General features: G+C 39.5%; 1 protein-coding gene across 3 annotated transcripts in view; it reads left to right on the top strand.

Moving 5' to 3' along the window:
- Positions 1 to 23,473, top strand: part of raph1a (Ras association (RalGDS/AF-6) and pleckstrin homology domains 1a) — a 65,441-nt gene that overhangs the window by 33,370 nt on the left and 8,598 nt on the right. For 2 of the 3 annotated variants that reach the window (XM_046403386.1, XM_046403384.1), the window contains 11 exons: positions 6,012 to 6,086; positions 13,386 to 13,463; positions 14,313 to 14,387; positions 14,976 to 15,060; positions 18,038 to 18,159; positions 18,287 to 18,352; positions 20,942 to 21,085; positions 21,191 to 21,301; positions 21,560 to 21,658; positions 21,846 to 21,966; positions 22,132 to 22,262. In XM_046403386.1, the coding sequence (XP_046259342.1) occupies positions 6,012 to 6,086; positions 13,386 to 13,463; positions 14,313 to 14,387; positions 14,976 to 15,060; positions 18,038 to 18,159; positions 18,287 to 18,352; positions 20,942 to 21,085; positions 21,191 to 21,301; positions 21,560 to 21,658; positions 21,846 to 21,966; positions 22,132 to 22,262 (1,107 nt within the window). The remainder of the gene's footprint in view (positions 1 to 6,011; positions 6,087 to 13,385; positions 13,464 to 14,312; positions 14,388 to 14,975; positions 15,061 to 18,037; positions 18,160 to 18,286; positions 18,353 to 20,941; positions 21,086 to 21,190; positions 21,302 to 21,559; positions 21,659 to 21,845; positions 21,967 to 22,131; positions 22,263 to 23,473) is intronic. The other variant, XM_046403387.1, reaches the window with a different exon arrangement.

Raw genomic sequence — 23,473 nt, 5'->3', positions numbered from 1 at the left:
TTGAGACCCCCCTCCTCCCCATGTATATAGTGGTGACAGTAGGCTACAGAACCACCCCTCTGATTTTAACCTCCATAAAGGGACAATTGATTTCAGGACTATTAAGACTTCATGGATTTAGGCCACATGTACATAATAAACTGGCAACTGAAAGTGATATGTTCTTAAAGATTTAATATGTAGTATTGCTATGATGTTAATAATGTTGTTTATTTACATTATCTCAAATCTGCCCCGTCTGTTGAAAATCTCCCAGATATGAGCACTGCCATCCTCCTGATTTGGCTTGATTTGGGCCAGATTCTGTGCAGTAATGGTAGGGCGGTGGAGGCCCAGAATCGAATTCCATACAACCAGTGAACAATGCTCAGTTGTCAATCATGACATTCCCAAACCATCTTTGGGAAAAATTCATTTGATGTGCACTTTAGTTTTTAGTTTATGACCCATGACCCACCTGATAACATGGACAGGGAGGGGTTTATTACCTATACTGCTGCCAACCACCAGGGGGCGATCCAGATGTTATGTTTTCACTATTAGGGGAGTTATCATGTTATCCATCTTTATTTTACAGTCAATGAGCAGGACGGATGGTGCTTTGACTGGATCTAATTCACTGAACCCTTTTCACTGACTGGGATTATACTGAGTCTGCTATCATTTCAAGCTGATTATAAAGAGCTTATGTGCTTCAGCCAATAACTGCCCCAAAAGTAGAGGAAAAACGATTAGCATACATACAGTTTTAGAAACGGTGACTATAAGGGTGAGAGTGTTAAAAGACCATAATGCCACCTGTTGTTTTTGAACAGTTTTAGATGGCTTTCCCATCCCTTTCTTTTGCTATTTGAAATAATGTTAATTTTAATATTGTCCAAGTGCATTGCTGTGAGGTTGTAATGCAGTGCAGACATTTTTAAACTAATCTTCATTCAAAAATGTATTACTGTGTGACAATTTCACAGTACACACACACAGCAATAAAAGCAGATGTTTATTGCAAGTTTATTTTCAGGTCTTCTCAAACAGTTCGCCTTTCCTTGCCGTTCAGCTCAATTAGAGTGCACCGGTTTTGCTGCAGCAGTGGTTTGTGTTGCTGGCTGTGCAGTGCTGACAGTTTCTGCTGCTTCAGGCTGTCTCTTTGCTTCTTTTAAGATCAAAAACTCTCTGTTTTTCTGTCCCAGAATATACCAAAAAGAAAAGCCTGGTCATAATCTTACCAGCATCACCTAAGTAGGCGAATCACAAAATATGAATAGGATGAAGTGTCAAAAAGAACCCATGAACATTACAGAGATTTCACAATGCATTTTCCATTTCCGAGGGCTTTGTTAAACATCTATGCCTCAATCTGTGTTTAATTTTTGACCCTGGTGGCTACCAAGGAAATTTAATGTTGAACATTATAAGTGCCTTGCTCAACCCAGAGAAGAAACTAAATGAGCTGTGCTGCAAAAGCAAACCCTGTTCAGTGAGTAGGAAACTGGGTTACTGCTCCAGTTCATCTAGTACATACTCAGAAAATCTAAAGGAGAGAGAGAAGGATCTGGTAATATTAGAATAATGAGACGAGAGGCCAGAGTGAGTCAGCAAATGACTCCAGAATATAAAGGATTAAGGCAAAGGTGATGATGGAAACTAAAGAGCAAACAACCAACCACAACCAAGAATTTCCCTCCAGGGATTAATAAAGGAATTCTGAAACAGAGAGAGAAGCAAAGAGTGACACAGATGAAAAGAGAGAGGGATAAAGAGTCCACATGCAGAGAAAGAAAAAGAGAGGGATCAGAGGAAGGGATGTGCCCACAGTGCTGCTCCCATGAGTCCAGCTCATTAGTAACTATTTTCCGTCCTTAAGACGATCATTCCGAGTGTCTATTAAGGGCGGTAAAAATAGCACAATTTTAGGATGCACTGAACTGTTTGAACCGAGCTGTTTAGAGACTGTATTGACAGTACTGATTATCAGATATAAGCTTTCTGAAGCAGAGTCTTGCTATGTCACACATTGCAAGCTTAAAATGGGACCAGGGACTTAGCTGTTTTTCAGTTTCGTTGCTGGTTTACTACATTGGGGTGTGATGATTTTTGGATTTTGATCGATCTTGAAGGCTGACTGGACAGGTTACTTCACGTTGCTCTAACTAGGGTGATGTATTAAAAATAATGCGACATGAGTTATAGCTAACAGCACGGCAGATGGGGAGCTTGTTTCACTCATGAGCCTCTCATTGAGTGTGATGCATGAGAAAACATGGCAAATGAAAAGTCAGTTTCCTGAAGTGTTGTTAGTAAATATGATGGACAGCAGGACAAAGGACAGGACAAATCATTCCATTATGTATTTTACAGTATTGATGGGAAAAACAAAAGAGGGCTTTGTCTGTTATTGTCTGTGTGTTTAGGAAGCTAACTATGTGATTACAACATCCCCTGCTGAAATCAGGCCAAGTTTCTTTCTTATATGTCATGCCTCACTATCAAATAAAGGCAACGATTAAAAATGAAACAGCCTTATAGAAACATCTGTGCACATGCAGAGCCACTTCATTTATCACCATGGTAGTTTTTACAGGAACTGGCTAACGTTATCTAAACACAAGTTGGCCTGTTAGATACAAACAAAGCTTTTACCCTGTTTTTTAAAAAACATATGTAGAGCGATATATAATTTTTTTTTTCTTTTTGATGGCATATGATAAAATTCTGAAGAAAAATAAGTTATGTATTATTCAGTCTCTTAATGTATACTTTCTTTAGCGATTATAATTTACGGTGCTTCTAAACTGCCTTGTTATTTAAGGCGAGTGTCTGCTTTTGTATGCTGCAGCCAGAGAGCAAACAGTTTTGTGACCACAGCGAAAATGTTGGTTTTTAGATGTTAAATGCCAACAAATATGGATTGAAGATAAATATTTTGTTGGATAAAAACGTGTTGCGAATTTGGAAATGATTACATCTCTGTTCAGCCTCGATGTTACCATTTGCTCTGGCATCCTCCATCAGCTGTGCTGGTGACTCAGCACTACTGTCTTAGGAATACCTGTGAAACTCGGGGATGTAGCAGCTAAATCTGACCATGGAAAAAATATTTTTAATTACATATCATTCTTACAACCAGATTGCGCTAGCAAAGCAGTTTGGTGTTTATATAGGCAGTATTTGTTCAGTATTGGAAGTCCCACAATCTCTAGAAGACTTTAACGTTAGCTTTGGCCGGCTGAGTCAACAGGGAGGATCATCTCTGGTGAAATCATCTCTGGTGCTAGATCATACTGTGGATTGGCCTGCTTGCTGGAGTACGTACGTCTAGGAATCAACTGCTGTGACTGATTGTTTCCCAGATATTAGTCAGAATCCATGTGTATTTTGGGGCCTTGAGGTAACACAAGCAAAAAGTTTTCTGTTTTTGAAGTACATTGTTGCACAATATGAATACACTTTGATTATATCTTTTGTTTTGTTGGTAACTGTAGTACAATTGCAATATACTTGAGGATAAGCTTTATCGTCATTGTTGATACTTGACAGTGACGTGGGCAGAACAGAGACACCTGTGTGCAGATCAGGTTTACACATGCTCAAAACCCCAATGTGTATCAGAAAAATACACACACGCACACACACTATATATAGTATGTAACAGCTCAGTATCCTGTAGGGGATCAGCACACACACATACATGCACGGACTCGTAGATGTTGTTGGTCAGATCTTAGCCAACGGAAAAAGCTGGCTGTAATCGTGTTGTGTGTGTTTGACCCAAATATTATTTTTAATCTGTAGTTATCAAAAGAGAACTAATGCTTTCTATAAAATGGTTTCTAGTGATTGAAGCACACACACAATCACAAGATTATGAAAGATGAACAAGATAGTGCTTTAAAATGGAAAATGTGTGTTTTTTTCTTTCTGATGTAAGTAACACTAAATGGGTATCAAATTTCAACAATACTGTGTCTCTGGCGGTAAAATGAGAGGTTGAAACTGAGCAAGCAATAAATCAAATGTTTCTTTCGAGTAAGTGGTTATTTGTATTCCAAACCTAAGTTCTGTTAAATATAAGTGAGATACAAGATCAGAAAAGCAAACTGGACAAGAGTTTTAGAAAATTGAAAACAAAATATTTCTGTCTCCACTACACTGACAACCACACCTATACTTTCAATCAAAAACAACATCTATTTCATAATGTCTCATTTACTCCAATAAAAAGGCGTGACAGACTGTGGCTCTGTACCGGACTGCAGTCTGCTCTGTGGAAACCTGCACAGGGTGAACTGGTGACTCTGCACAGTGTGAACGTGCACGTGTGTGGGATTATGCTCAGATTACACTGAGCCACAGGCTTGGCCCATGTCTGTGCAGTTCACAGTGTCAGCAAGTACGAGTAAGATTGTGAGAAATAATTAATGTTAAAATCCTGTGTGGGTGTGTGTGTGTGTGTGTGTGTGCGTGCGTGTGTGCGTGTGTGTGTGTGTTGGGGGGGTATTCCTCTAGTTGCGGGGACAAAAGTCTGTTTCCACAGTCACATTGTGAGGACCTACCTTACTTATGGGGACAAAATGCAAGTCACACAATGTAAATCTATTTAATGATTTACATTACATTAGGGTGAAGACTTAAGCTGAGGTTAAGGTTAGGATTAGACAAGTCATGTTCATTGTTATGGTTAGGTGGTGGTTAAGCCTCCAGGAAATGAATGTAAGTCTATGTAATGTCCCCAAAAGTGATGGAAACACAACTGCTCGTGTGTGCGTGCGTGTGTGAGTAAGTGTGTGTGCTGCTGTCTAGCCTTCCATTTTACTACCAATAAACCCTGTCGCAATAGAGGCCGTGTACTTGTTTATTTGAATTATTTAACCTTTATTTGCCATTGAAATGGGCTCTGGTTCATTTGTTTCTTTCTTAAGTATAGTCAGACTTTCCTGGGACACCTTGCATGGCTCCCAACTGATTTTATCAGTATGTATTTTATTTCCTAAATAGCATAATCAACACTGAGTGAGAGCCTCCCAGTACAGTTTGTAGACATGGTCAAATTGAAACATAAAATGGTTAGTTGTATTTTTCTGCATTTTTCTATTTCATCTAGTAGTAGTAATCTTTGCATGGACTTAGAGATATCCTCAACTGTTTGACTGTACAGTATACCAGTATGCAGTAAAGTAGCTTTTATGGACCACAAGTTAGGTTTCAAGCAAGGGATAGGCACCACAGTTACATGGTAAAACAGTTTATGTCATTTCTCATGGGCTCCAGATGTCAGTTCCAAGAAAAATAAGTCTTCAAATCTAGTTTTGTTTTCAGATGAGTCTTAGTTCAATAGTTCTTAAGTTGCAATTCAATGCTTATTAGAGTTCTTCATTTTTCTTGCAGCTCTAACAATTCTTCAGTAAGGTTTAAATAAGGGTATGTTTGGGAAGGTACTGGCTTGATAGGAAGTCTATTGTGGTTCTGTCCCACCTCAGCTCTTCACATGTTCTAGGATTAATTAGGATTATCTGAATCCTGTAACTGACAACAATAAGAAGCAAACCCAAAGTCCAGGTTTCAGAAAGCAATCTCTTCAGAGCCCTCTGGTTAACACAAAGACTGATACATCCATGTGTAGCTGTGATCTTGTTGAACGGGTGACATGAAGCAAACCTTCTGACCAAAAAACACGTATTCAGTTCAGGGACGTCAGAGATATGGACTTTTTGTGGCAGCTCATGATCTTAGTTATCAAGTCTGTCATATCAAATGAAAATAAATTACCTTATATGACTATTAAAGTGTACATTTACATTTTCTTTGCATTCCAGCATACTTATGTCATTACTGATACCTTTTTATTATGTGTACGCTTGCTACAGGTTTCAGTCTCTGACCACTTTATCAGCGATGTTGATGTTTTTCTGCTGCTGAGCTCTGCTTCAACACACAGCTTTCTGCTAAACTGCCACCTTTAGTCAATCGAACACCAGATTAATTCACCAGGACTCGCTCTGTCTCTCTCTTTAAAGCACTCCTATCTGGACAAGGAAACCTCTCTGATTCTGAAAAACATAGCAGGAAAGCCCTCCCACCTGCTGACCAAGGTGACACTCCACTCACTTACTGCCCCGCCCCTCCTACCCCTTGCATGGCTGCACCCTGTTCCCGTTTGCATCTCTGCGCATGAGTAAATGAGCATGCATGTTGTTTGACTTGGGATGCTGCATCATAGTCACAGTGGATATTAACACTTTTCTTTCCACCTCCCTCGTTTGCCATCCCTTCTCAGAAGTGTTGAAGAGGTGCCAGAATTTGTGTGCCAATGTAGTGCGCAGTGCCTGTTTGGCAGCAGTATGCCATTGTATAATCCCAAAGCTTTACAGAGTCTGTGATGCTACTTGGTGTCGCCATGCAGTATCATAAAACTCTCACGCTCTGTAATTTAGCTGTACCTGAATACTGTGCAACACAAGTGTCACTACAGTCTGTTTAAAACAACCAATCCTACATTGTTATTTGAGACCTGTTTGAGCCTTCATTATGTAAAGCTTTGTGAATACTGGCCATTACTGTGTTCACCTGTGCTTTTGTAGGGATAAATATTGCAAGCATGTGTTACTACGTGAGACTATTTCTGCATCCTGTGTTCAAGAATAAGAAAAGGCATGACTGAAAGCAAAATGTGCCTGACTCCGTGTGCACTATGTGTGATACATAAGTTTCATTGCTATTATGTGCCAGTGGCTGGCTGGAATGAAGAGTCTTACAGGTATGTGATCACACAGGAGTCACTGTAAATATGGAAGCAAGCCAGCATGTCTACTGTCATTGTGATCCACTTTTTTGCGAATGAGAATACCATATTTCCTCAGATAGTGACCAAGGCCTTTATTGACAACATCCGAGGGCATCGGGCCTTTATTGGAAGCAGGCTTATATTTTAGACGGACCTTTATTTCTAATTTCCTCTGTTGTATGTTCAGCCATATTTTGGTATGAAGCCTCCTTACAATAAAGGTTTGAAAATAGCGTGCTTATATTTTTGAATTTATCCAACCAGGGGTTTATCCACGCTTGCATTTTTCTTTTCGTCAAACGCCCCCCTTGGGCATTATCACCCCACATCTGGCTTTTAATTGGGGAAATACGTTATCATAAATTCAAATTTGTTGCAAAGTGCTGCTGGCTTAAATTTGTATGATTTGCATTTCTAATCAAAAAGGTCAGTCTAATCCATTATAACTGTTGTTCATATGGTTGTTGAATAATATTAAAAAAATAATGTGCCAGCTATGGAAGGCATCTGACTCCTTTTTTTTCAGTAACATCGACATTGCAAGCCACTATGGAAAGACTAACACATCCTGTGTGATTCTGTTGTAAGACTGCTTCAACAACACTGGTTGCCTGTAATGCAATATTTGGGACAATAATATAGTAGTATTAATGATGATGTTGGAATATCTTACTTATATTTTATGAAACTAAGTACAGGTAAGTGTGACTGTCAGTGCTTCTGTGTCTGCTTTTCTTCACTAAAATCAGTTGAATGATGTTTGTCTGTTCTTGTCATCATTTATTTGACAACTTGTATTTAGATTACACATTTAAACTTTATGGACAAAAAGAAAGCAAGCCAAAGATTAATATTTGGGAAGATTTGAGGAATGTTTATTGTTTCAAACACGTATTGTTTATTGAGTTTCAAACACGTGGTCAAAAACAACAAGCTCTTGTTTTTGTTGTTGGGAAGCTAATATTTGCAAGGATGATGTTTTTTGTTGCAGTGATGCCCATGTGTGTGAAGCACTCCAGTTTTGCTGATGTTTTGCTCTTGAAAGAGGAACTGGGAAGCATTTGGACTGCCTTTTCTTGTTATAGGTCATTAAAAAACCTACAAAACGTGTTATTAGATTGAGAAATTATGCATTAGTCCTCAGGTTCGGCTTATTTTCTGTGGGAAATCGTGGCTCCTTAGTTTTACTGTCAGACACAATAAATTCTTCTTTCCCAGAAAAATCTTTACTTTCAACCTAAGTGTGCACAATGTGTAGTTGGAACGTGCTGCAGTGGCCTTAGAAGTTGTGAAGCTGTTTGTTAATGAGTGCTTGGAGCTCGGCCAGTTATGGTAATGGAGCTTAGTAGATGAGCCTGGCGCTGGCTAACACCAATCAATGCAGATAATGGGACTAGCTACTACTCTAATTGTTGTTGTTGGTAGCGTTCAACCCTGATTAGGATGTTGGTGATCCGCCTTTCTTGGGCTCTGGATGTAGAAATAATAAAATAAAGGATAGCTAATATGTCAAAATAAACCTAATCACAGTTTAACATGGGAGAAAACATTCAGTTTACAATTCTGAGGAGGTTCGGTTGAAAATTTCAGATCAGCATTTCTAAAGCCTTACTACATAATGTACACAAGTGTCCTGGGATTCATTCATGGCTCTTGGTAATATGTGACAGTAATATTAGAGTCTCTGCTACCTCTAAGCTAAAGCTGTAGGCTTCTTAATGGCTAAGGGCAAAGTTTTATTTATGTGTGCATTTATGGATGGGGGTGCATTAGAGAGTAAGTAAAGAGGCTTTATTCTGATTGGATCGGCCATGTTGTGGTTTGATTGGATGACAAAGCAGATGAGACAGTTTGATTGGATGTTCACGAGATGTGCCAGATTTACAGGAATAATCTTCTTTGGTGCACAGAGGGGGTGATTCCCTGTAGCATCATATACACGCACGTGTGCACGAGCACACACACACACAGCAGCTGGCTGGCAATGGGCTGTCTGATTTGGAGTTCTTGGCTTTGGCTGTCTTTGTTATGGCAGCACACAGATATTTAAAACTTCTCCATGTCCACTTCATTTATTAACCTGTTTCAGTTTCTCAGTGTCAAACTGTCCTCTGTGGAGTTTTAGTAATGGCACAGCACTGGCTCCAGACTTTAGTCCCAGTGGATACCAATTAAGAGAAAATTAAATAAATACTTTTAAGGTCCACTTACCTCATAGATTTTAGCCACTGGCTTCAAATCTAGCTTTTACTGCTGTGGAGTGAACAAAGCTAACCCAATTTATCATCCACATTCTTTCCTTTCTGTAGTAATTCTGTTTCCACTGATTCATGGCATGGAATGCTGTGAGCTGCGCCTGTAAATTGTGATTCCCTTTTAATTTGTGAGCCCAGATTAAAGTAGGCAGGGCCATGATGTGCCCTGAGATCCCAGGCAGATTATGAGCTGTGGGGCCGGTCTAATTCCTGCAGCAGTGATTAGGCTGAGGGTGTAATTATCACACTCATGCACTTGGCTTTTAGCACACCGCTGTGCGTGTGTGTGTCTCTGTATGTGAACTGCTCTGTATTCTATTGCAGGCAATAGAATATGTGTAGTTCTGCATGTAGCATACTCTATCTGTGTCAGTGTTACACTGCCTCAGCAATAAATGCAATCCACCCCCACACTTTCTCTTTCACACATACACGTACTGCTGGCCCACTTCTGCTGCCTCTGTGTAAGTCTCATTGCGCCGCTCTGTTTTGAGCTTATGGTGGCTCAGGAGGAACACATTCCTCATAACTTCAAAGGCGGTAGGATTTTTTCCTGGGCAGAAGCTAATTTTAGTGGCTCTACGATGTAGGTCAACTGAGTATCTATAAGATGGAGGGAAAACGTTTACACTGTGAGCTGAAAATGACAGTGTGGACGGTGATAGGAGTCAAAGAAAAACACCCTGTTGTCTGTGGTGGGTGGTACATCTAGAGAACTGCTTAAAAATGCATTATATAATAGAAATTGACTGTTTTATGTTCAAATGAAAATGCAATAAGATGTCATAAAAGAGCATTACATACCTAAACAGGACACCAAAGACACAATTATGCTTTATGGGTAATCATACATGAATGCGTTTTAATTGGTTTTCTGAACTGATCAAGGGATTTTGCAAAGTGATAATATAATACATTTTAATTAATTATCCTTTATAATTCCACTAAATCACTTTAATTGCATCATTGTTGCGTAATGGGTAAATAAATGGTATTTAAGGATTCACTTTCAGAGTCATAGAGGGTCCAAATAAGTTGAGAATTTTTTTGACATTCTGCTTCAAAAGATATGCCAGCTAAACACTGTGTTTTTGCACAACATATGGACTAAGTAAGCATTTAACTTTATATTGCTACCGAATAACAGATGACAAAAAACAAACAGAAAAACATATGAAAGTCACCCCTTAAAAGACAAATGAAAGTTTCCCTGACTTATGTTAAGAATGGATCTTATTTTCTGCATAAAATTAAATTAAAAACATCACAAATGGTAAATGGCAAAGTCACTCCTGGGATTCAGAACAACAAATTATAATGCTCATATATGCATGGCCAGACTTCCATCACAAGCTGTCACAGGACATAGGAAAGTAACACAGTTACAGTCAGTCACTTGCACAGTTACATAGTTATGACTGTGATGATGATGATGATGATGACTGACACTCCTTAGCCAGCTGCTTCAGGCATGTAACCTTCTGTTGATAAGGACTTCTTAATGCAAGCTAAAGCGCACGTTGAAGCTAACTGACAACATGGAACAGTGTCAGCTAGCATTTAAACTGTAATGCTAATTCACAGGACATAAAATCACATTATATGACTGGTGTTTAAGGTTACATGGCTACCTGTGTTATCTAATTCATGTTGTTGCATACTGAGATTAATATTTTATGAAATAATTTTAGCCGTCATTAAAATGTTGACTTTTATCTCATAGTTCAAATGTTAAAAGGCTTGAACAAATGATGTATTATGTAACATGTTTTGTAAAATTTAATTCCCTGACGTAGTTTTTGCTGCATTGAAATCTTTGCATGTTATTTTTAGCTGTATTTAAGCTCAAATAGGTGTTATGCAAGTTTAATGCAAGTTTAATTCTGCGTCATAAGTACCTCTGCTAATGCTAAATGACAGTGCTGCATTTATATAATATTAGAACATTTTAGTAAATTTGGGATTAAATATATTTGGGACTTTGGCACTCCAACCTACCTTACCTAAGGGTTTCTGCCAATTTACATTAGAGCATTATAACAACAATGACTGTTTTAACTGCAAAGAAATTGAAATGGTATGTTGTATCACATTTATTAAGCATTTAATGATTTTAAGTACAGCCTTTTTATAACCTGCTCAGAAATTTAAATAGCAACACTGTTTTTTTGTTGTTGTTTTTTTTTGTTTTGTTCTTTTTTTTTTTTTTACATACATACATACATTCTAGTAAGTTTGCCTCACTGCTTTTAATGTAAATCCTCAATTAGAAAAAATGGTTATGGTATCTGTGAAATCTATACATTACAATAATTTTTGCACAAATTAAGCCTCTGTCAGCCTAAGCTACAGGTGTTAACCCCAACCAACAAACCATAGGCTAGTCATTAAGAAGCTGTTTATGAGCTTATATTGTAGGATTCTCCACTGCTGCTCCGCTGCAGGGTCTGGTGTGTGTTTGTGTGCGCGTGCGTGTGCGCATTTGTGTGTAATTCAGGGGGTTTGGGGGATGCCGATAAGGAGATTGGCTACTAATCTCCTCTTCCTCGGTCCCATCATTCTGCCCTTTCACTCGTTCACAATGTGGATCGTGTGTGTGTGTGTGTCTAAGCTGACTGGCTAAAGTGGAGCACCTCCGCTAGGGCATGCACAGACATTCAGACACTCGTGAAGTGACTTGAATGATCCCCTAAAATTGAACACTCGCCAAGAGAGACAGAGTGCTTGAGAGAGAGACCACAAGACACCAAAGACAAAATGACGAGGCTAAAAATGAGGAGGAAAACAAATCTGATAAGAGGAGTGGAAAGATGAGAGGACTGTGCTGCACGGAGTGAGAGGGGAACAGGAAGACTGCGAGGAGGGAGCATGAGAGCTTGAGATAAAGAGATCAGTGCCTCTGCATGTAAGTTGGCACAGCAACAGAGCCCCTCCCCCACCCCCCATCCATCTCTGCTTCACTCTCTTTCCCTCTCATTCCCTCGGTCTCGCTCGGCCATGGTGGATGTGACAGGACAAGGTAGCACCTTTCACGTTGATTTACCAGCTAGTCTGCGATTGAGCTGCTCAGTAAGATAGTGTGGTAGTCACTAAACAAGTCAGCTGCTTCACTAACCAGGAGATCTGGTCAGTCAGTGCATTTCTTATTTAATTAGTCAGTAAATCTAAGTCAAGGCACGACTCAGTCAGTCTCAAAACCAATAGATAACTAGTCAACATGCAGCTCAGTCAGAGAATAAACTGACAGTCAGGTGGTCAGTATTTCTGCTTATTTTTCTGTATTCGTGTGTTTCTATTTCCACTGTTATTTTTGCTTCCAGGTGTTATGTTTGTGCCTGCACTCTGCTCTGCTGGAATTAAGACTGTCTACTTGTGCTCGTCCATCCACCGTCCATCACGCTCCACTGCCTCGTTTATTTTCCTCACAGCTGATTATTTGGACTCCATCGTTTTGACGAAGGTTCCCAGTCCTGGTGTTTTTTGCTGAATCAAACCAGCAGAGATTGAAGCTGAGATTGCATATTGAAGCGCCTCATTACTGAGTCGTCAAAGGAAAACAGCCTGGACTTTTTCCCCTTTCTCACGTCTCCAACTGTCCTCTAGTTTGTCGTCTGCACTTGCAGAGAAATCGCTGGCAGTTTGGCTGCCTCCAGTTTGAGTGTCTGTGTTTGGCAAATTTGAATAATCCTCTCTCGGAGAGACAATAGCTATCTACCAACTTAACATCTGAGCATTATCCAGTCTCATTCCCCTGCTGTCACAGAAACAATGATTACGATTATGACGAGGAGGAGAAGCAGATTTTGCAAAGCCAACCAGACGTGTCTGATGATTCTTCAAAGACTGGGCTCCTTGAACAGTGCACCTCTGTTTGGTTAGGACTAACCTGGGGCTGTGGTCCTTGGACTACACTTTTTCAGGAAACTACTAGCATAATAAAAATCCATCTGGACGAAGCCTAAAGAAACGGCATTAATGTGTGAGGACAAATGGTGCACTCCCAGTTGACAAGACTGGGAATGCACTGATACTTAATCCCAACTCTGCCAGTACAAACACTTTGGCTTTCTTGACTTTTTTTATTTTATTTGATGCAAAGCAGACACAGAAGTGTTGGCTGTTTTGTTTGAGAGACATCAACTGACCATTAACAATGAATTCGTGTTGGAAGAATCAGGTAGGTGAGAGGACAAGAGTGGATTTTAATGAGCATGTGTGTCCTTAATATCTACTGAGAGAGAGCGAGTGTTGCATTAATGTGTCTGTCAGTACTGTTGCTTTGTAATGACTGATTGGTGTATCATGTCTTTCTGTTGCTGTCATCAATGCATGTGTATGTTATGTGTATGCAGGAGGAGCAGGCTGCCAAGCTGAAGGCAGACAATATCCGAGTTGCCCTTGAGAAGATCAAAGAGGCCCAGGTTAAAAAGGTGAGTTTAGTTCACAATAGAACATAGTGTTGTATTTGTTAGTGTGTCTGTGCATGTGCCTGTTTGTGTGCGTGTCTGTATCTGGCACGTGTCCAGCGGACTCAGTTTTCTGGGTCAGGTCAGTGTTACTCCACATTGAAAGCTCTGGTCAATAACAGCTGGGGTCAACACACACACACACAGCACTCAACATAATGACCATCTCAAGTTAAGTCCCAGTCCCACAGAGAGAGGGAGAGAGACAGACTGGATTAACAACCTGGATTTATTACACTCAGACAGAGCTCCATCTACCTGTCTGTGTGCGTTACGGCTTATCATCTGTATGGCGATCATGCACACAAAGTGACAGTGGATCTTTGTGTACTGTCTAAGTTAAAATGTCATTTAACTGATAGTGAACAATACTATGTTAGGTTAATAAGACGTTTGACTGTATGGAATGAAAGTCTGTTTATAGAAATTTGACAATATTGAATATAATCCTGAAATGACTGGTTTCCTCGCTTTACAAAATGTTAATTTTCCATTAACTTTGTGTTAGCATTTGTCAAGCAGGAAACTGCCCGGTCTGTCAGGTGCACTGCATTAAGGCTTCCACGATGAAACAGTGAATGAATCTTAATGAATAATCAGAATGGTATTGAATACACTTACCAGCTGCTTCTCTCTTCATTACTTTGTAATGCTATTGCTAGTTTTAGTGGGGAATTCTGAGTGACACACTTACTGCAGCAACATCCATGTTGAATAATGCTGCACATTATTAACCAAGATGACTAACAAAAGTGTCAAGAACAAAGTAAGTGATCATCTTCTCTCTCTTTCTCCATCTTTCTCTCTTCGTAGTTGGTGATTCGTGTCCATTTGTCAGATGAGAGCTCAAAAACCATGATGGTGGACGAGAGACAGACAGTCAGACAGGTATGACTGACTGACATTACACTTATAGTAGGGAGGCAGTAATAATAGTGTGGCTGAAGCAGTTAGTTTGGAAAGCAATAACTGTTGCAGTAGAATAGTAGCTGTGTCAGAAGTAGTAATTCAGATATCATCAGTAGTAATGTTAACGGCATTTGTGAGGTTAGTAGTATTCATCATTTGTGTTAACATCTGTCATAACTATTGGAGTAGTTGCTGTAGTAAAGTCAGTGACAGTATTATTAGTAGTAGTGTCTTAAGCTGTAGTAATAGTTGTATCTATGCTGTTTAAAGTACTCCTGATATTTGAAATAGTATGAGCTTATCATGTAGCAGTGCCATCAGTGATTAACAGTACTAGTAATAGCACCGTTAGTAGCATTGCTGGCATCATTAACACTAGTTTGTGGCAATAGTGTCTTAATCAGCAGTACCAATATCATGAACAGTAGTAGGAGTAATAGCATCTTCAGCAGCAGTACTACCATCATTAACAATACTAGTAATATCACCTTTAGCAGCAGTACTGCCATCATTAGCAGTAGTGATGCTGTTAGTGTATTGTTATGCTCAGTGTCTCCTGTTTTTCAGGTTCTGGACAGTTTACTGGAGAAATCTCACTGTGGCTACAGTCCAGACTGGTCACTGGTGGAAACTATCAGTGAGCTACAGATGGGTGAGTATGTGTATACGCACACACACACATACACACAGTCTTGTTTCCATCACTTTGGGGACATTACACAGACTTACATTCATTTCTTGGAGGCTTAACCACCACCTAACCATAACAATAAACAGGACTTGTCCAACCTTAACCCTAACCTTAATCTAAACCTAACCTTAAAGCAAGCCATCATCCTAATATTTAATGATTTACATTGTGGGGACTTGTGTTTTGTCCCCGTAAGTAACGTGCATCCTCACAATGTGACTGTGTAAACAGACTTTTGTCCGCGTGACTACAGGAATACACGTCCACACACACACACACACTCACACCCACACTAGGGTTATTATACTGGTATTAACAATAACATTAAAACAATTAAATATTGATATCACGTTAATAATACATGTATGATAAGATCATGTAAATAATTCAGCACAGATGTTAGGCCTTGTGGATCTTTTGTTTATCAGTTCATGTGGTTGCCTTTTCACTATTCATTAGGTGTCGCTGTCCTTTTTGTGCAGTTCTGGTCACAGAATCTCTCCACCTCCCTGCACTCTTACTGAATTTTGAGTGTAATTTATTTGCAAAAAAGAGACAAAACACACAATAAACAATGAATAATGACAAATTAATTGATAGCATTTTGTTCATTTCTATAAATACCGCAATAATATTGGCATTCTTAAATCTTGTGGCCACGATAATTTTGTCTTGCAATTCTGATGTCGTCACACACACACACACACACACACACACACACACACACACACACACACACAGAGACAGTTCCCCTGGGTGAGAGATGTGTGTTTGTCAGCACACACTGTAGTATGAGCTTCAGCTCTACTTAACACTCTTTGACAAACGCGTACACAAACACGCACTCTTTATGTAGGTCCAGAGCAATGATGCATGTGATCTAACCTACATCTTCAGGGCTTCTGCTGCATAGCCAGTCAGCATCATTATAAAAGAGAGAGAGAAGGTAAAGTGCATCTCATTCTGCCACATCCAGCCAAACCCAGAACTTTCCTTATTTACACAAATTTCTAAAAATTCCTAAAATGTGGGCTGAAGGCCATGATTTGGCCTTTAGAAGATTTAAGTTAGCTCACGTGTTAAGCAAGGGAACAAGCTCTGTCTTTAGCCTTTCAAAAGAGACAAACCCTTTGAAAGCAACCCCTGTGTATGCACACAGACAGACACCAGCACAACCAGCACCCTGCTGAGTGCCCTTTGGCAAGAGACTGGCTTCCTGTCAGATAATGACCTCTGACCTCTCATTGTGTACCCTACAGGAAATTACGGTGCCACATCATAATTATGCATAATAACAACACAAGAAGATTAGGTTATTTTCACTATAATTAGTAGTAGTCATAGTAGTAGCTGCAGCAGTGTTTGTTGTTAAAATATTAACAGGAATTAGTATTAATTTTATTATTCTTCAGTGTTAGTTTCCCATGAATGTTCAAATGAACAGATTAATCCGTGTAAGAACTAAAATGTTTTGTTCCTTGTAATTAGTTATTAAGCATGTTAGTTAGCCAGTACAGAACAGAGATTACAATACGGCCATCAGTGTACAGCGCCAAATTTTTAAAACTGCAAAATATAGTTTGGCTGAGACATTAACGCAAACACCTGCAGTGACTGAAATGCCATATTAGCGTTCAAGATAAATAATACAGAACAATAAAATGCTGAAATTAGCATGTTTATGTTATTTATTTTACAAAATTAACTGATGATGAAAATGTTCATTTGGCATACACATTACATAACAGGCATTCGGAGTGTATTTTCCCCTGTTTTTCTCCCCTTTCTTTATTTGTCCATATCTACCACTATCCTGGCCATTATTAGAGACCTGGCTTTTATTCAAAGAAATACATTATATCCAGTTTGATGCATGATGACACACTAAAATGAAGGGAGTAAATTTATCAAAGAAGTTGTATGACTAACGATAAGAACTGAGAATATTTCCACTGAGTAAAAGGTATGTTGTTATTTAATTGATTAATGTATTGTTTTCAACTATAGAAAAGATGACAAAGCATTTAATGTGGCGTGGTGTTGTTGTTCATATGTGAAACAGATTTCAGGTTTAAGCACATCTAATGCTGCTGAATGATTCTGTAACATGATGTATCTGTGTTTCTTATCATAGTGTTGTAATTAGGCAAATTATGCCGTAAGCTGAGAAAAACAAATAGTTGTTTATTAGCAACTGTTTATTAAAAATGATACTACTGCTACTTTGGATTGTATGTTGTAAACATGTACAGTAAAAGTGCATGCTAATGTACATTAAAGTGTCTGTATTTCAGAATGTCACATTATACCACATTATATTAAAGTTACAGGTATACTACAAGTACTGACTAAATACATTTGGCCCCAAATAATTAGGCACTTGTTTGTGAGGTCAACAAAGTAGCGTAAAAAATTAATGTAGCTCACAGTTGACATGGTTTTAGTCCTCAAAGGAAAACATCTGAAAGCTACTTGGGGCAGCTGTGGTGTCAGACACTGAAAAACAGGGAATGAGGGCAGTGGACTGCCAGTGGGCAGTGTTGCCTCTGCAGGGCTATGAACAGGGGAGGTCCCTGCAGTAAGACTCCTCTTTATTTTCCAATTTTTCCATTCCCTAACAAATTAGAATATGCATTTGGAATTCACAAAAAGCACCGTGGTAACATTGAATTAGCCTTAAATTCTGTTCTAGTTAGAGACTGAACACACAGTATATATGGTATAAAATTGGACATTGCAATGACCAACTCATTCACAAGTAGGTCTCAGCAATCATAATGTCAAATGCACTTTTTATCACATCAGATATTGAAAGTAAAAGCTATCAGAAACATGAACTCCGCATAGGTCCTCGAAATCATGGAATGTTGTGAATATTATCCTGCTTTACCTGACTTAACATCAAAATGAACTGAAATATCAAAATTACTGTGGGCAGAGCGGATTTTTGAGGATCACGAGAACCTGGTAGAGAACCTGCTAAATTGGACCAGAGACAGCCAGAACCGCCTGATGTTCACTGAACGCATTGAGAAGTACGCTCTGTTCAAAAACCCACAGGTGAGATGCAAGCACACAGACATATAGGAGGTTTTATTCAAAGACATCCTGTCTAATTAAAACTCTAAACATGTGCCTTTCTGTCTCTCACATTCCCTGTTTTATACCTGCTCCCTCTCTGCTACAGAACTATTTGTTGGGGAGGAAGGAAACATGTGAGATGGCGGAAAGAAACAAAGAGGCTCTGCTGGAGGTCAGTTTGTTTTCTGCTCTTGCACATGTCTCCCTATTCAAATGCGGCATCATCAAGGAAGCTTCTTGACAATGGCTGCTAGTGTTGATTTTGCAGAAAAGGAGGTCTGGATGGAGAGAGACCTGCAGAAAGATACAGAGAGAGAAAGAAAGGGAGGGAGAGACACAAAACTATGAAGAAAACTGGACACACAGTTAGTGACCTAAAATAATGAATTATATGTTGATCTGATGAGAGGAGAGGAAGAAGAGGAGAGGAGCATGCAGTTCATGCAGTTCGTTATTTTATGTCACTAACTGTGTGTCCAGTGCTCCTCGTAGTCTTGTGTCTCTCCCTCCCTTTCTCTCTCTCTCTCTCTGTATCTTTCTGCAGGTATCTCTCCATCCAGATCTTCAAGTTGAACTGTAGCCGGCTCTATGACCAACCCAATGTGTATTGTTGACATCTGCCTGTCATTCCTCTATGTACCGACTATGGGCGGGGTGGTTCTCCCTACGGGCCGAAATCGAACTGATATGATAGTGATTCTCAACATCACATAAAAAAAAAAAAGAATACATGAATGTTACAGCAGTTCATTATAATTTTCAATACTATAAATTTCCTATAACTTGTGAAATGTTAAAATCATATTGAGGTGGTAGCAAAAAGTGAAACTAAACAGTTGAGATTTTGTTTTGCTTATCTTTTTAGTAATGTCATTTCTCATGTTGCAAATTGCTTTCCTGCCTGTACAACATCCATTGCACGTCTGCCCGTCCTGGGTGAGGGATCCCTCCTCTGTTGCTCACCCTGAGGTTTCTTCCATTTTTTCCTGTTAAAGGTTTTTCTGGGAGTTTTTCCTTAGTCGATGTGAGGGTCGAAGGGCAGAGGATGTTGCTGATGTTATGTTAAGCCCTTTGAGACAAACTGCTTGTAAAAATGGGCTATACAAATAAAGTTGACTTGACTTGACTTGACTTGAGGTGGGGGAGTACAGATGGTGGTGGTGTTGTGGAGGAGGGGGAACTGTTTGGTGGATCATGTTTGTGTCCCCCGGTAGCACAGGCCTATAGCAGCGTAGCTATGATAGAGATTAAAGACTAAGAGTTAGTCAGCCTTATTCTACCTGTGGCTGTCTGTCAAGAAGTGACTGTAACTATGCCTACCAGCCCTACACACTTTATTTGGGGCTAACTATATGCTTTACTAAACAGAAAAGTTTTAAGTCTGGTCTTAAAAGTGGAGGTGGTGTCTGCCTGTCGAACCCAGATTGGCAACTGGTTCCACAGCAGGGGTGCCTGATAGCTAAAGGCTCGTCCTCCCGTTCTACTTTTATGAACTCTGGGAACTGCGAGTAAACCTGCACTCTGTGATCTGAGTGATCTATTGGGAATATATGGGACTATTAGATCCTGCAGGTATGGACCTTAGAGTAATAGAGTAATTTGGACATCCTGATAATAATGAGTTGCAGTAATCCAGCCTAGAAGTAACAAAAGCATGGATGAGTCATTCAGCATCACTCTGAGAGAGAATGCTCCTAATCTTAGCAATATTACAGAGGTGAAAAAAAAGCAGTCTTACAGATCTGTTTAATATGATGGATAAATGACACTGATCAAAGGTAACGCCGAGGTTCCTCACTGCCGCACTGGAGGCCAAAGTAATGTCGTCCAGAGAGAGAACATTATCAGCTATTCTAGTTGTAAGATGTTTGGGGCCAAAAACAATGACCTCAGTTTTGTCTGAGTTTAATAATAAAAAATTGGAGGTCATCCAGTCCTTTATGTCCTTAAGACATGCCTGGAACCTGGCTAATGGCTCTGTACAGCTGGGTGTCATCAGCATAACAATGAAAGTTTGTGCCATGTTTCTGAACAATGTTTCCTAAAGGGAGCATGTGTAAGGTGAACATGATGGGCCCAAGCACTGAACCCTGTGGAACACCGAGGTTAACCCTTATATATGAAGAGGAAACATCATTAATATGAACGAAGTGAATTCTATCTGATAAATATGATTATCAGATAGTGATAGATAGGCCTAGTGCTGTCCCTGTGATCCTAGTCTCATGTTCTAATCTGTGTAATAAAATGCATAAAATAAAAGTATTTTAGAAACAAATGGGAGGTTGGATATCGGCCTATAGTTTTCTAAGATGTTTGGGTGAAGTGAAGGTTTTTTAATTAAGGGTCTGATAACAGCAGTTTTAAACGCCTGTGGTACATAACCTGTTGTTAAAGAGTTGATCTAATAAGGAGCTTGAGGAGCTTAGTTGCGATGGGGTCTAAGAGACATGTAGTTGGGTTAGATTTATTAATACTGGAGGTCAGCTCAGGGAGGTCTATGGGCAGGAAGCTGTCCAGAGATGGATTAGGACTAAAAGAGCTTTCTAAAGATGGCAGTATATTGGCTATTGTGGGGAAATCTTTATTGATTTCAAAGTCAGATCTGCACATTTGTCTCTCTCAGTCCAATAGTCAAACACACTGCTTATCCATTATATTTGTTGTTGCAATGTAGTGTAGGCTGAAATTGAACAAGCACCAACTAATATCTGTTGTTTCTTTTTGTGTGTGTGTCTGCCTGTCTTCTTGTCTGTATCAGGAGTGTTTTGGTGGAAGCTCAGTGTCAGTCCCCGAGATGGAGGGAGTGTTGTGGCTAAAAGAGGATGGAAAGAAGTCGTGGAAGAAACGCTACTTTCTCCTGAGGGCTTCTGGCATCTACTATGTTCCTAAGGGAAAGGCTAAGGTGTGTGAATAAACCTAAAGATAGGATTATGGAAAGCAACAGTACTTGTGTTTAACAATCTTTTTTTTTAACTGTAAAACTGAGTGTCTGTGTGTGTTTGTGCAGGCATCCAGAGACCTGGTGTGTTTTCTCCAGTTGGATCACGTTAATGTCTATCATGGCCAGGACTACAAGAGCAAGTACAAGGCCCCTACAGATTTCTGCATGGTGCTGAAGGTACACTCAGGGACACACACATACACGTACACACATGTATACACAGAAGGGATGAAGCTTGGGATAAATAACTGCTAGTCTTGTGATTCCACCTAGTGGCGTAACAGTGTAACAACAACACAATAACTCAGTTTAAAGAAAGAAATATATGTGTGTATATATATATATATATATGTGTATATATATATGTAGGAAAGAAGGAAACAAAGTATCCTTTACAGTGATACAGTGTGTGTGTTTGTGCGTGTGTGTAATTAGCACCCTCAGATCCAGAAGAAGTCTCAGTACATCAAGTACCTCTGTTGTGATGATGTCAGAACCCTCCAACAATGGATCAACAGTATTCGCATTGCCAAGGTAGTAACTTGTCTCGTCGTAAAAGATGTAATGCTTCTGTGCACATCATTTGCTAATGTATGATCCTGTAGAAACAGTGTCTTTTATACACCAACATTCTTCATGCTGCAGTATCACTTTATTTGTTCGTTGTCATTTTCATGTAGTTGCATATCTGCCAATGTCTGTCTGTCTGTCTGTCTGACAGTATGGGAAGCAGCTGTACATCAATTTCCAGGAGGCAATGAGGAGGACTGAGGCGGCCTATGATTGGTCCTCCCTCTCTTCTTCCTCTATCAAATCAGGATCCAGCTCCTCCAGCCTTCCAGGTCCGTTTGTCTTCTGCACAGAAATAGAAAAATGAACGTAACATTTTTAAACATTAATGATATCCATTTACAAATATGATTTAGCCAAAAATCAAAATAAGAGTAAGCGTTGTCAGTAGTAAAAGTTCAGTGAAACTCTCTTTTGCTTGTGTGGTCACACTCCAGAGTCCCAGTCCAACCACTCCAGCCAGTCTGACAGTGGTGTTTCAGAGATGACATCATCAGGCCACACAAGGTCCCAGAGTGTCGTCAGCTCCATCTTCTCCGATGCCTGGAGGAGAGGAACGCAAGGAGAGGTGTGAACACCAACAAACAAACAAACAAACACACTCTGTGCTATCCTTTCCTGTTATTGTCATGCTTACTTGCAGACTACATTTCCCATATTTCCCCTCTGCTTCTCTGCCAGTGGTCAAAAGTGAAGGGACGTATGCCAGTTCCTCTCTGTGCAGGAGGAGGAGGAGGGAGTGGAGGTTAGACAGGAAGTGATGTAACAGGCATGGTAACAGTTTGGCTGCAGCCTGTAAAACACAACTGATGCAAATCCAAAAGTCAAATCCAAATTTTAGGTTTACAGAAGTCCATACAGCATTCTTTGTTGGCATATATTTGCTTTGTTTGATCTCACTGTTTTTCCAATTTTGTTTTCTGTTATTAATTTATTTTCCTTCAAAAGACGACAAAAGCAAAATAAATTAAGTAATAATAAAAACAAGTAAGTATTATTATCAAGCGATAAATGACAGTATCGTGGTACATACACATTATCTGTACATTATCTGTACATACTTCACCATGAATATGCACATAAACATATGTGCACGTACAGGCAGAAAAAATTCTGTCCTAAAAAGAAAAGCTTATTAAATGCTTTTTAAATGTGGATATAAGTGTTAAGGATTTAAGCTCCACAGGAAGTGTTTATCAGAGTTTGGTGGTCTTGGCAGTAAAAGACCAATTCAGATTAACAGCATGAGCATCATGCTCCTAGGAAGTTAAACAATCTATTATATACTAACTTGCCGTTCCATGGTGTGCTTTAAAACTAAATAATAAAATTTTTACATCATTTTAAAAATGTAGGAGAGCCAGTCTCTTTTGTGTCCTAAGCCTGGCAGAAGAATTCTGAGCTGGTTGTCGGTGTGACGCTTACTTCTGACTGAGACAGGAAGACAGTGAATTGCATGGGTCAAGTTTGGGAAAAAGTAAAATCTTGTATGACCTCCTTATCACTGAAGGTCAGAAAGCATTTTATTTTGGAAGTGATTTTAGGAAAACAGCTCAAAGGACTCTCTTAACCTTCTCTTCAACATTGAGAGTCAAATACAACTTGTAATTTTGATTTATATATTACATATATGTATATAACTGCATGCCATCCGCATTACTGTGACAACAAACGTTATATTTTGCATTCTGTGACCCTGGGGAAGCATATAAAACCAAAACAGGACTGCACATAGAACAGAACCTTCGACCAGGCAGGATGAGGAGTTACCAAGAGTGA

The sequence above is a fragment of the Scatophagus argus genome, chromosome 11 (assembly GCF_020382885.2).
Source record: "Scatophagus argus isolate fScaArg1 chromosome 11, fScaArg1.pri, whole genome shotgun sequence".
In the NCBI taxonomy this organism is placed as follows: Eukaryota; Metazoa; Chordata; class Actinopteri; family Scatophagidae; genus Scatophagus; species Scatophagus argus.
Note: the sequence above shows the minus strand (reverse complement) of the source record. Positions and strands in the feature narration are given on the sequence as shown.